Source organism: Oryx dammah, unplaced genomic scaffold (genome assembly GCF_014754425.2).
Source record: "Oryx dammah isolate SB20612 unplaced genomic scaffold, SCBI_Odam_1.1 HiC_scaffold_23, whole genome shotgun sequence".
NCBI classification, from domain to species: domain Eukaryota; kingdom Metazoa; phylum Chordata; class Mammalia; order Artiodactyla; family Bovidae; genus Oryx; species Oryx dammah.
Window position 1 is genome coordinate 24,336,563 of NW_024070207.1, and position 12,145 is coordinate 24,348,707.

Genomic DNA, 12,145 nt, shown 5'->3' on the forward strand with positions numbered 1-12,145 from the left:
ACTGAAGAAGCCTTTCTTATCTCTCCTTGCTATTCTTTGGAACTCTGCATTCAAATGGGTATATCTTTCCTCTTCTCCTTTGCCTTTAGCTTCTCTTCTTTTCTCAGCTATTTGTACAGCCTCCTCAGACAACCATTTTGCCTTTTATTTTCTTTGGGATGGTCTTGATCACTGCCTCCTGTACAATGTCATGAACCTCTGTCCATAGTTCTTCTGGCACTCTGTCTATCAGATCTAATCCCTTGAATCTATTTGTCACTTCTACTGTATAATTGTAAGCGATTTGGTTTAGCTCATACCTGAATGGTCTAGTGGTTTTTCCCTACTTTCTTCAATTTAAGTCTTAATTTTGCAATAAGGAGTTCATGATCTGAGCTACAGTCAGCTCCAGGTCTTGTTTTTACTGACTGTATAGAGCTTCTCCATCTTTGGCTGCAAAGAATATAATCAATCTGATTTTGGTAGGAACCATAAGGTGATGTCCATGTGCAGAATCATCTCTTGTGTTGTTGGAAGACAGTGTTTGCTATGACCAGTGGATTCTGTTGGCAAAACTCTGTTAACCTTTGCCTTGCTTCATTTTGTAGTCCAAGGCCAAACTTGCCTGTTACTCCAGGTATCTCTTGTCTTCCTACTTTTGCATTCCAGTCTGCTATGATGAAAAGGACATCTTTTTTGGGTGTTAGTTCTAGAAGGTCTTGTAGGTCATCATAGAACCGTTCAACATTAGCTTCTTTGTCATTAGTGGTTGGGGTATAGACTTGGATTACTGTGATATTGAGTGGTTTGCCTTGGAAATGAACAGAAATCATTTTGCTTTTTGGGGATTGCATCTAAGTACTGCATTTCAGAATCTTTTGTTGACTATGAGGGCTACTCCATTTCTTCTAAGGGATTCTTGCCCACAATAGTAGATATAATGGTCATCTGAATTAAATTTGCTTATTTGGATCCATTTTAGTTCACTGATTCCTAGTATGTCAATGTTCACTCTTGTTGTTTGACTACTTCCAATTTACCTTGATTCATGGATTCCAGGTTCCTATGCAGTGTTGTTCTTTGCAGCATTGAACTTTACTTCCTTCACCTGTCACATCCACAACTGGGCTTTGTTTTCACTTTGGCTCCATCTCTTCATTATTTCTGAAGCTATTTCTCCACTCTTTGCCATATTGGGCATCTACCCACCTGGGAAATTCATCTTTCAGTATCATATCGTTTTGCCTTTTCATACTGTTCATGGGGTTCTCGAGGCAAGAATACTGAAGTGGTTTGCCATTCCCTTCACCAGTGGACCACATTTTGTCAGAACTCTCCACCATGATCTGTCCATCTTGGGTGGCCCTACACAGCATGGCTCATAGTTTCATTGTGTTAGACAAGGCTGTGATCCATGTGATCAGTTTGGTTAGTTTTCTGTGATTGTGGTTTTCATTCTGTCTGCCCCCTGATAAGTAAGGATTGTGGTTAAAGGACGCCAATAATGTCAGAGAGGTCAATCTGGAGAAGACATGAAGCCTCAAGTGATTAGGGCATGAAATAGGGTGAGAGGAATATCATAGAGAATCCCAGAGGGTTTGCAAAGAAAGAAGTAACCGAATTTGGTGATAGGATATACAAAAGGGGGGAGGGATGATTTCAGAGGCTCTAATCTAATCAAGGAGCCCAGAGAAAATGAGCTCTGGCTGATGGCAATTGGGATGGTTAGAAGAAAAGGCAGTTTGTCCGGGAAGAGGGGGCATCTGTCTTGGCTGTTGAATTTGAGGCAAGAGTGGAACTCTAAAGTAGAGCAGTTAGAAATCTGGGACTGGCCCCAAGACAATAGGTCAGGATTAGGAATCCTCAGTACAGAAATTCTAGTTGAGGAGTGGAAGTGATAAATGGGCGAGTGGATGAGGAAGTAAGAAATAGAGAGAAATTCACAGAGGGCTGAAGACTGGATGTGAATTCTGTGAGAACAGAAGAAAGGAAAGGAACAAGCCAAGAGAACAAGGAAGGAGCAGACAGAGGGACTGGGGAAATTTGGAATTGAGCAGATACGGCATTTTCAGGAAGCATAAAATTTCTCATCCTGGCCTTGTACCGTTTCCCATACAGAAGAGGAAAAAGAGTCAAGACTCCTATGGTTTCCATAGCTATTGAAAATACCATATTCATGAAAAAGGAACATTCATTTCTTCCTCAAGTGTGAAATGGAGCCATGTTATAAAATAGGGCTTTAAAAAAAAAGCTATTCTGCCAGATTGCACATATGGCTTTTCATGGATATCTTTAATCATTTAAAAACAAACAGACATCTGTATTTGTTTCTTGCGTATGTAGTTAAAAAATAATGCAGAAGGTTATCTCATTTTATCTTATAGGCACAATAGCCTGGGAAAAATTCTTCAGTGTGAAAACATCTACACAGAAGGCCAGCACATTGCTTGTTCCTTTAATCTGACTAAGGTGAAGGATTCCAGTTTTGAACAGCACAGTGTCCAAGTAATGGTTAAGGATAATGCAGGAAAAATCAGACCATCCTTCAATATAGTGCCTTTGACTTCTCATGGTAAGTTTTAGAAGTACTCCATGACAGTGTGGATGAAAGTGTTATATTATCAATATGAATGATAAAAATGATGATTTTGGTTTGAAGATCTTCCCAGAAAAAAGGGACTATATTTATGTATATTTTTCTTTGTTCCTTGTTAAAGTATTTATTGTGCACATATGCCGCATGCTTTATCCATGTTTACTTATGCATATGCTGAGCCTTAGAGCAAGCAGTTAGTTGTAGAACTGAGATTGGAACTCAAGCTCTCTGACTTTTTTTAACAGTTTTAAATGTTTAGTTGTTTATTTGACTTCACTGGGTCTTTGTCGAGGCATTTGGAATCTTTGATGTTCGTTGTGGCAGATAACATTATATAACATTAAATATGCCATCTTAACCATTTTCAAGTGTACAGTTCAGTAGTGTTAAATATATTCACAGTATTGTGCAGTAGATCTCTAGAACTCTCTCATTTTGTAAAACTGAAACTTCATGCCCATGAAATACTAATTCTCCCTCCACTACCCTTCCCCCCTCCCCCGGCCCCTGGTAACCACCTTCCTACTTTCTGTTTCTATGACTTGGACTCCTTTAGATACCTCTTATAAGTGGAATCATACAGTATTGGTCCTTTTATAATGGACTTATTTCATTAGTATCATGTCCTCAAAGTTCATCCCTTTTGTTTAGTAGCTCAGTTGTGTCTGACTCTTTGTGACCCTATGGACTATAGCCTGCCAAGCTCCTCTGTCCATGGGATTTTCTAGGCAAGAATACTGGAGTGGGTTTCCATGCCCTCCTCCAGGGGATCTTCCCAGCCCAGGGATCGAACCCACATCTCTTAGATCTCCTGCACTGGCAGGTGGGTTCTTTACCACTGCACCACATGAGAAGCCCTTCATCCCTGTTGTAATCTATAACAAAAGTATGCTGATGTTTTCATTGTGGTCTTTGATTGGCATAAATGAGTGCTGGCTGGGGGAACCCCTTGTACCTGATGCCCCTCAGTACCATCAGGAAGAGTCACATCTGGACCCAAGCACTTCTTTACCCCACCCCCTTGTTGTAGCTAGATGTCTGGATTATACCCCAGCCATGCCCTAACCAGATGCAGGTCAGAATCCACATCATTTGCCAGCCCGAAAGATGTTCCTTAGATCTATTTTACTAGGCAGTTTAAGCTTCCTACAGGAGACTTCCCTTCTGGTCCAATGATCAGGACTCTGAGCTTCCATTGCAGAGGACCCAGGTTCGATCCCTGATCAGGGAAATAAGATCCTGCATACTGTGTGGTGTGGCCAAAAACAAGAAAAAAAAAAAAGCTTCCTACATTAATTGTGATTAATCAGAAATTCTAGAACTGCATGTCTGATCATGTAAGGCCATTAAAAGCATCAGACCTATTTTGATTTACCTTTGTGACCTTCATTGTCTCTACACATAAGTGCTGTGCTGTGTTTAGTCACTCAGTCCTGTCCAGTTCTGTGTGACCCCATGGTCTGTAGCCTGCCAGGCTCCTCTGTCCATGGTATTCTTCAGGCAAGAATACTGGAGTGGGTTGCCATGCCCTCCTCCAGGGGATTTTCCCAACCCAGAGATTGAACCCAGGTCACCCACATTGCAGGTGGATTCTTTACCATCTGTGCCACAGGGAAGCCTAAGAATACTGAAGTGGGTAGCCTATCGATTCTTCAAGGAAACTTCCTGAGCCAGAAATTGAACCGGGCTGTCCTGCATTGCAGGCGGATTCTTGACCAGCTGAGCTATTCAGAAACCCCATATGTGTATCTCATCAAAATTAACTCTGGAAATTAATTTGTATTCTTCTGTTTCTGTCTTTCAGTGAAACCTGATCCTCCACATATTAAAAATCTCTCCTTCCAAAATGGTGACTTATATGTGCAGTGGACAAATCCACAGAATTTTCAAAGCAAATGCTTGTCTTATGAAGTAGAAGTCAATAACAGCCACGCTGAGACACATGATATTTTCTATGTAAGTTTTTTTTTTAGAGAGTAGTTGTTATTTAGAAATTTTTCTTGCATTTCTTACAGTCTAATAAATTGAAATATCAATGAAAAGTAGCTCATAGATTTGTCACCTGATGATGGTTTCTCTGAAGCGTGTGGTCGAAGGTTTGATGGTTTATGGTAGTATTGCCTCCAAGAGTTCAGGCATTCATTAATTCATTTGCTGAAAAGTTTTTTTAATTACATGTCTATCATGTACTACCAGCCACTATTTTATGTGTATGTGACACCTGATTAAAAAAAAAATTTTGCCCATGAAGCTTACCCACTAGAAAATAAGTGCATAAATGAGCAAACTAATTTTAGAGAATGAATGCTATGCTGAAATTTAAGTGGGGTGATGGCAAGGCCTGAGGGAATATTAGGTAGGGTAGGGATCCACAGTGATGAGATTTGAGATGAGACCAGAACAATGAGCAGGAGCTAGCCATTTGATGATCTGGAGGTAGAGGGGACAGCATGATCAAAGACTTAGGCAGGAATGAGCTTGGCAGGAGACTGGCATGACCAAAACATAGTAGGAAGAGGTGTCTGAGCCTAGAGCCGAGATCAGATTATGTAGCTACTTAGAGGCTCCGGTATGGCCGTTCAGTTTTTTTGGCGTTTGTAGCAACTAGAGCCGTCAATACTGAGTCGTTAGTATTTTTTTGTATCATGTATCATGCTCTTTGTATCATGCTCTTTGGAATCTAATATAAAACACGCAGATTAGAGGTCCCTGTGGAGTAGGAAATGGCAACCCACTCCAGTAATCTTGCCTGGGGAATTCCATGGGCAGAGGAGCCTGGCGGGCTACAGTCCATGGGGTCGCAAGGAGCTGGACCCCACTGAGCGACTGAGCATATACGCACGCATTGGAGCACTGGGCCTAACAGGGTGTGGCCTAACCTCAGGGCCCAGTTGCATTGTTATGCTTTAGAACAGAGATCTCAAACTCAGGCCTCAAACATTTTTGTTTGGACCACAAAACAAAGTGGGGTTTTGTTTGCTTGTATATTACATTTGAATTTTCTGCCCAGATTGAAAACTGTGGTACCTGAGGGTATAGTTGCCATAAGGTGGCGCCTTAGGACCACAGGAACTGTGCCACTCACTTGTGTTACCTGCCTGGGCCCTGTGTCCATTTGAGTTTGAGAGGTTAGAAACCATGGGCTTTTACAGGAGTCCTGCATCTCACATGTGGGAAGATCCCTTGGTTCACTTGTTTTAGCTCATCATGGGAATTTCGAAAACTGAAGTATTTTATTTACTAAAATAAGCCGCTGTTGACAGGCTGTAACTCTGGAGGGAGCGACCAGGTCCACAGCTGAGCAGAGCTCTTCTGGGCATTTGCAGATGAAAGCGCTTGCTGAAGCAGAATAATCATTCTTCATCCCAGAAACCAGGGTCCCCAAATAATGCCACAAAAGGAAAAAGCAAAGGGCTTCCAAGCGGGGAGGGGGTGAGGCTTGAATTTACAACTAAGTGAGTTACTCTTCCAGCCTTGACTGCTCTCTTCTGTCTGAAATCCAGAGACACATGCCGCTTGCATTACTCACTTGGCACTAAATGATGTCCTGCTAGTTACCCATGATCTTGACTAAAAATATAAGCTCCTGTAAGGGGGAGGAGTTAGGTGCTGTTTACTTTGTACTGTTCTGGCTACTAAAACCAGCTAATATGTATTAAGCAATTGCTGTGTATTAGCTATTTTAATTGGAGAAGGAAATGGCAACCCACGCCAGTATTCTTGCCTGGAGAATCCCAGGGACGGAGGAGCCTGGTGGGCTGCCGTCTGTGGGGTTGCAGAGTCGGACACGACTGAAGCGACTTAGCAGCAGCAGCAGCAGCAACAGCAGCTATTTTAATGAGTACTTTATCTGAGTTGCCTCATTTAGTCCTCACAATAACCCCAAGGATCTAGGCCTGTTACAGATGAGAAAAATTCAGTCTCAAAGGTTATTCCTAGGGTCACATTTCTAGTAAGGGTTAGAATCCAAGATTTCAGCAAAAGTCTAACTCCAAAGCTTTTATTCTTAACCCCCTGGGGACCACCTCAATACTTCCTCTTGCTAGTAATAGCCATCACTTATTGCTCATGATGTATTACAAATAGAGTCTTCTATGTACTTCTTACAGAGTTGCTCATAGCAATCCATGAAATTGGTTCCTTTTTAACCTATGTTTTAGTGAGAAACTAAGGCTCAAAGAGGTTAAGTGACTTGCTACAGGCCACACAGCTAGTAAGTATGACTTCAGAGGTTGGTCTCCATGTATTACATTTTAACCAAGAACACTGGGTATAAGATCATGTGTACAGTTGTCACTTAATAAATTCTTATTGGATTGTTACCTTTAAAAAAAAACTTCTGAACTGAAGAGAGCACATATTCTGTGGAATTTATCCATCAAAACCAGAACTATAGTCCATTTGGAATTAACTCTGTTTATACACTTGAGTTTAATGTTCTCTATCTTAGCAGATGTTCACCAGCTGCTCCATCCTGTCATCAGCTTTTTGTGTGCTCACCGATTTTGAGCTCAGCTGGTTAGACCCTTTCTTGGTTCTTGCAAGACTTTTTGAGGAGCTATTTGGCCTGGTGTTCTAGTTAAGAGGGGGAAGTAGGCTGGAGCATGAGCTGGTGCCATCCATGGCTCTGGGTCAGGGGTCGCTTATGACAGGATCATAAAGCACGGAGTGACTTGTCTTTGGGCATGCCCATTCCCGCCAGCTATCCACTTGGTGATCTGTGTCCCTGTTTCCCTTTTCTCACGGAAATATCTGAGCAGCTGATAAACTACACAAGGAGATTTACATTTGAACAAGAGCCCAGAGCCATCACTTTACACAGCAGGCCTCTGACTCCATATGGCCAGCACTGGGGTACAGTAACCCCCGAGTAGCTTTTTCTCTGACCTTATATGAAGTATTGACAGGATGGCTCATCATCATTCAATTGGCCTTTCACTCTTCACAAATTCTGTTAGGAACCATTCAGTGAATGACATTGAATGCCCCAAATCATAGCATGTGTTCTGGTCTTTGTCCCAAGTTTAAACATCTCTGATAGAAGTTGACTGTTTTTTCCATCTGTACTGAGGTATGATTGGCAAGTAAAAATTATATGTATTTAGGTTATACAATATTATTTTAAGGTATACAAGGTTATAATAATCATATACATTGTGAGATGATTATCACAATCAAATTAACACATTCATCACCTCACAGACTTAGCTTTTTCTGTGGTGAGAAAACAAGATCTCTCAGCAAATTTCAGGTATACAGTACAGTATTATTAATTGTAATCATCATGTGAAAGTTGCTCACTCGTGTCCAACTCTTTGCGACCCCGTGGACTGTATAGTCCATGGAATTCTCCAGGTCAGAATACTGGAGTGGGTAGCCTTTCCCTTTTCCAGGGGAACTTCCCAACCCAGAGATTGAACCCAGGTCTCCTGCATTGCAGGTGGATTCTTTACCAGCTGAGCCACAAGGAAAGCCAAAGAATACTGGAGTGGGTAGCCTATCCCTTCTCCAGCAGATCTTCCTGACCCAGGAATTGAACCAGGATCTCCTGCATTGCAGGCAGATTCTTTACCAACTGAACTATCAGAGAAGCCCCATTAAATCCTCAGAATTCATAACTGAAAATTTGTACCCCTGACCAACATCTTTCCATGTTCCCCACTCTCCAGCCTCTGGCAATTACCATGCTGCACTGCGCCTCAGTAAATTTGACTTATTTGAATTGCACATACAAGTGAGATCATATAGTATTTGTCTTTCTCTGTCTAACTTATTTCACTTTGCATAGTGCCCTGAAGTTTCTTCCATGTTGTCACAAATGACAGGATTGATTTCCTTGGGGTTGCTGAATCATATGATAGTCTATTTTTAATTTTTTGAGAAATCTCCATACTGTTCCAAAGTGACTGCAACGGTTTATAGTCCCACCAACAGTGCATGAGAGTTTTCTTTTCTCTACACCCTCTCCAGCACTTGTTATCTCTAATCTTTTTGACAACAGCCATTCTGTCATCGACAGTGTAAGATGATTGTGGTTTTGATGTATATTTTGCTAATGATTAGTGTATATTTTATACACTAGTGTATATTAGTGATATTAGTGTATAATAGTGTATATTAGTGATGTTGAATGTCTTTTCATGGACCTGTTGCCAAAAATAGACTATTGAAATGAAGCAAGAGACTTTCATGTGTTGATTTTGAAATATCTGAATTTTATGAACTGGTTATTCTCTTTATATCATACAGCAAGTGACTTAAATTGTGTAGAGGAGAAATTTGCATTTTCTTTTCTTTTCTCTAACTCAGTCATTTAAAAACAATAATTTTGTTTAACTTTTTATTTTTGGCTGTGCTGGGTCTTTGTTGCTGCATGGGCTTTCCTCTAGTTGCAGCGAACAGAGGCTAGTCTTTCTTGCGGTGTGCAGGCTTCTCATTACTGGAGCTTCTCTTGTTGCAGAGCATGGGCTTTAGGGCACACGGGCTTCAATAGCTGTGGCACATAGGCTCAGTAGTTGCAGTCCCCGGGCTCTAGAGCACAGGCCCAATAGTTGTGGCTCACGGGCTTAGTTGCACCCCAGCACATGGGATCTTCTTGCACCAGGGATCGAACCTGTGTCTCCTGCATGACAGGCGGATTCTTTACCACTGAACCACCAGGCAAGTCCTAACTCAGTCACTTTTTGATATATTATTGGGCTTCCCAGGTAGTGCCAGTGGTAAAGAATCTGCCTCCCAGTGCAGGAAACGCAGTTTCGATCCCTGGGTCAGGAAGATCCCCTGGAGAAAGAAATGACAACACACTCCAGTATTCTTTTCTGGAGAATCCCATGGACAGAGGAGCCTGGTTGGCTACAGCCCATGTGGTCACAAAGAGTCAGACATAACTGAGCGTCTGAGCACATATTCTCAACAAGGGAGCATAATATTTTTTAACTATGTGTTGCTATGTAGTATACTACAGAAAAATTGCAGAAGTCATTATGGACAGCTCAGTGACTCTTCACAAATGATTTGTCACTTACAAAACCAGCTCCCCATAAGCTCAGTCGTGACCTCTTTTGGTCACTACTTTCCCAAAGAGCAATTATTATCTGGACTTCTAATCCCACTAGTGCCACCTGAGAAGCCCTGTATTGGGATATAGCCGATTAACAATGTTGTGATACTTTTAGGTGCACAGCAGAGTGACTCAGCCAGACATATATAGCCAAACTCCCCTCCCATCCAGGCTGCCACATAACATTAAGCACAGTTCCCTGTGCTGTGCAGTAGGTCCTTGTTGGTTATCCTTCTTAAATATAACACTGTATACTCATACATCCCAAACTTCCTAACTATCCCTTCCCCCAACCCTTCCCCCTGCTAACCATAAGTTCATCCTCTAAGTCTGTGAGTCTGTTTCTGTTTCATAAATAAATTCATTTGTATCATTTCTTTTTTTAATTTTATTTTTAATTGAAGTATTATTACTTTACAATGTTGTGTTGGTTTCTGCCATACAAAAACATGAATCAGCTATAAGTGTACATATATCCCCTCATTTCTTTTTGGATTCCACACAAAAGGGGTATCCTATGATATTTCCTTCCTCTGTCTGACTTACTTCACTCAGTATGACAATCCTAGCACCATTTATTTTTTTAAAAAAACCTCCCTTTTTCCCACTATACTTGGTCTTCTGTTAATGGTATAAAAGAAAACTTGTTAAAATGGTTAAATGATATAAAATGTGGTCTTTAATTTTTTTTGAATTTATGTATTTTTTATATTTTTGAGGTTGAAGAGGCCAAATGTCAGAATACAGAATTTGAAGGAAATCTAGAGGTCAGTAAATTCAACTTGAGCTATTTGGACTTAAACTCATATGGTAATTGGTGATGAGGCATATCCTAAATTTGAACTGCTTTGAGGAAAACAAACTACTTTGTTCTGTGGATTATTGCCAATTTTCTTTTTCGGGAGTTAAAGTCAGATAATTTACATTGCAATACAAAGTCTTTGTCATATACAGAACTTGGCAGATAATTATATTTAGGATTCAGAAGCAGAGAAAGAGAATAAACTAGTAATATTCCTTGTGTTTTTATCTTGTATCTAAGGGTACAATTTGTTTCATGGTTCCTGGTGTTCTTCCTGATACTTTGAACACAGTCAGAATAAGAGTCAAAACCAATAAGTTATGCTATGAGGATGACAAACTCTGGAGTAATTGGAGTCAAGCGATGAGTATAGGTAAGAGAATGGGATTTCATTAAAATTTAAACCACTGATGCATGGAAACTAAATTGAGGCAGAAAACATTATGGGAAAGGACTGTTCTTCATTCTTGACATCAGCCAGAGAACACTCACAATTGAAATGTACTTTCTGTTTAATTATTATCAAATCACTCAGAGTTAATTTACATTATGCAGCTCTTTGAAAATTTGCCATCCAAATGATGTTATTCTCTCTTCTGTCCTGTTTCCATCTTTGCAAACAACCTGAACAAAACTATAGAAGGCAGGCATGATTAAATCTGCAGATTGTGCAGTGCTAGAGGAATATCCTATGTGCTGGTAACAGAATCAAGAGTATGACAATGACCTTGATGACATTTTATCAAAATAAACCTGTATCTGGGATTCTCTGATCCACCTACAATGCAGGAGACCCTAATTCGATTCCTGGGTTGGGAAGATCCACTGGAAAAGGGATAGGTTACCCACTCCAGTATTCTTGGGCTTCCCTTGTGGCTCAGCTGGTAAAGAATCTGCCTACAATGTGGGACACCTGGGTTCGATCCCTGGGTTGGGAAGATCCCCTGGAAAAAAGAAAGGCTACCCACTCCAGTATTCTGGCCTACAGAATTCCATGGACTGTATAGTCCTTGGGGTTGCAAAGAATTGGACATGATTGAGTGACTTTCACAATTTCAGGTTTGAAAAAAAACAGTTTCACTTATTAATTGCTAGAATCAAGTATAGGATTGGAAAGACATGTGCCTTGTGAATACATGTATTGTGGGGTGGGGGCTAGGGTTTTATTAGCTGATAAACTCAAAGTGACTCAACATCGGACCCTTAAATGTCTCCCAAAGGCATATATAATCATAGGCATCAGTGATAGTACAGCATCCAGAATAAGGGAATGCTGCAGCATGTGGCACAATGTCCTGGCCACATCAGAAGTGTGCAGTATCCCATCCTGGGCACCACATTGTAAGAGGTACATTAGGAGACTGGAATCTTTCCCTGAAAGCGTAATCAGGATGTTGAAGAATGTTAAAATTCGGGGAGGCACAGTTAATGAAGTAAGCCTAGGGAGCCATGTTTGCTGAATTCTAATATTTGAGGTAGTGTCAACTAGAAGAGAGAATAGGCTGTCTTTTTTTGTGTGTGTGTGGCTCTATGGGGCAAAATAGGAGCAACTTAAGAACTTCCTAACAGCTACCTAACAATAAGAGAAACAGGCTATTGAAGTAATCAAGCCCTATTAATTGAGAGATTGAACAAGCTATATGCCAGGGTACATTATATTATTGCATAAGAAATTAGTGTCTTAAGAAACAGATATTCACTATCTCAC

At 40.8% G+C, this 12,145-nt stretch overlaps 1 protein-coding gene across 1 annotated transcript in view; it reads left to right on the top strand.

Annotated features, from left to right (window-relative positions):
• IL13RA1 (interleukin 13 receptor subunit alpha 1) overlaps window positions 1-12,145 on the top strand; it is an 81,604-nt gene that overhangs the window by 30,117 nt on the left and 39,342 nt on the right. The window contains exons 6-9 of the mRNA XM_040266615.1: window positions 2,364-2,551; window positions 4,380-4,531; window positions 10,355-10,402; window positions 10,678-10,810. Coding sequence (XP_040122549.1) covers window positions 2,364-2,551; window positions 4,380-4,531; window positions 10,355-10,402; window positions 10,678-10,810 — 521 coding nt within the window. The remainder of the gene's footprint in view (window positions 1-2,363; window positions 2,552-4,379; window positions 4,532-10,354; window positions 10,403-10,677; window positions 10,811-12,145) is intronic.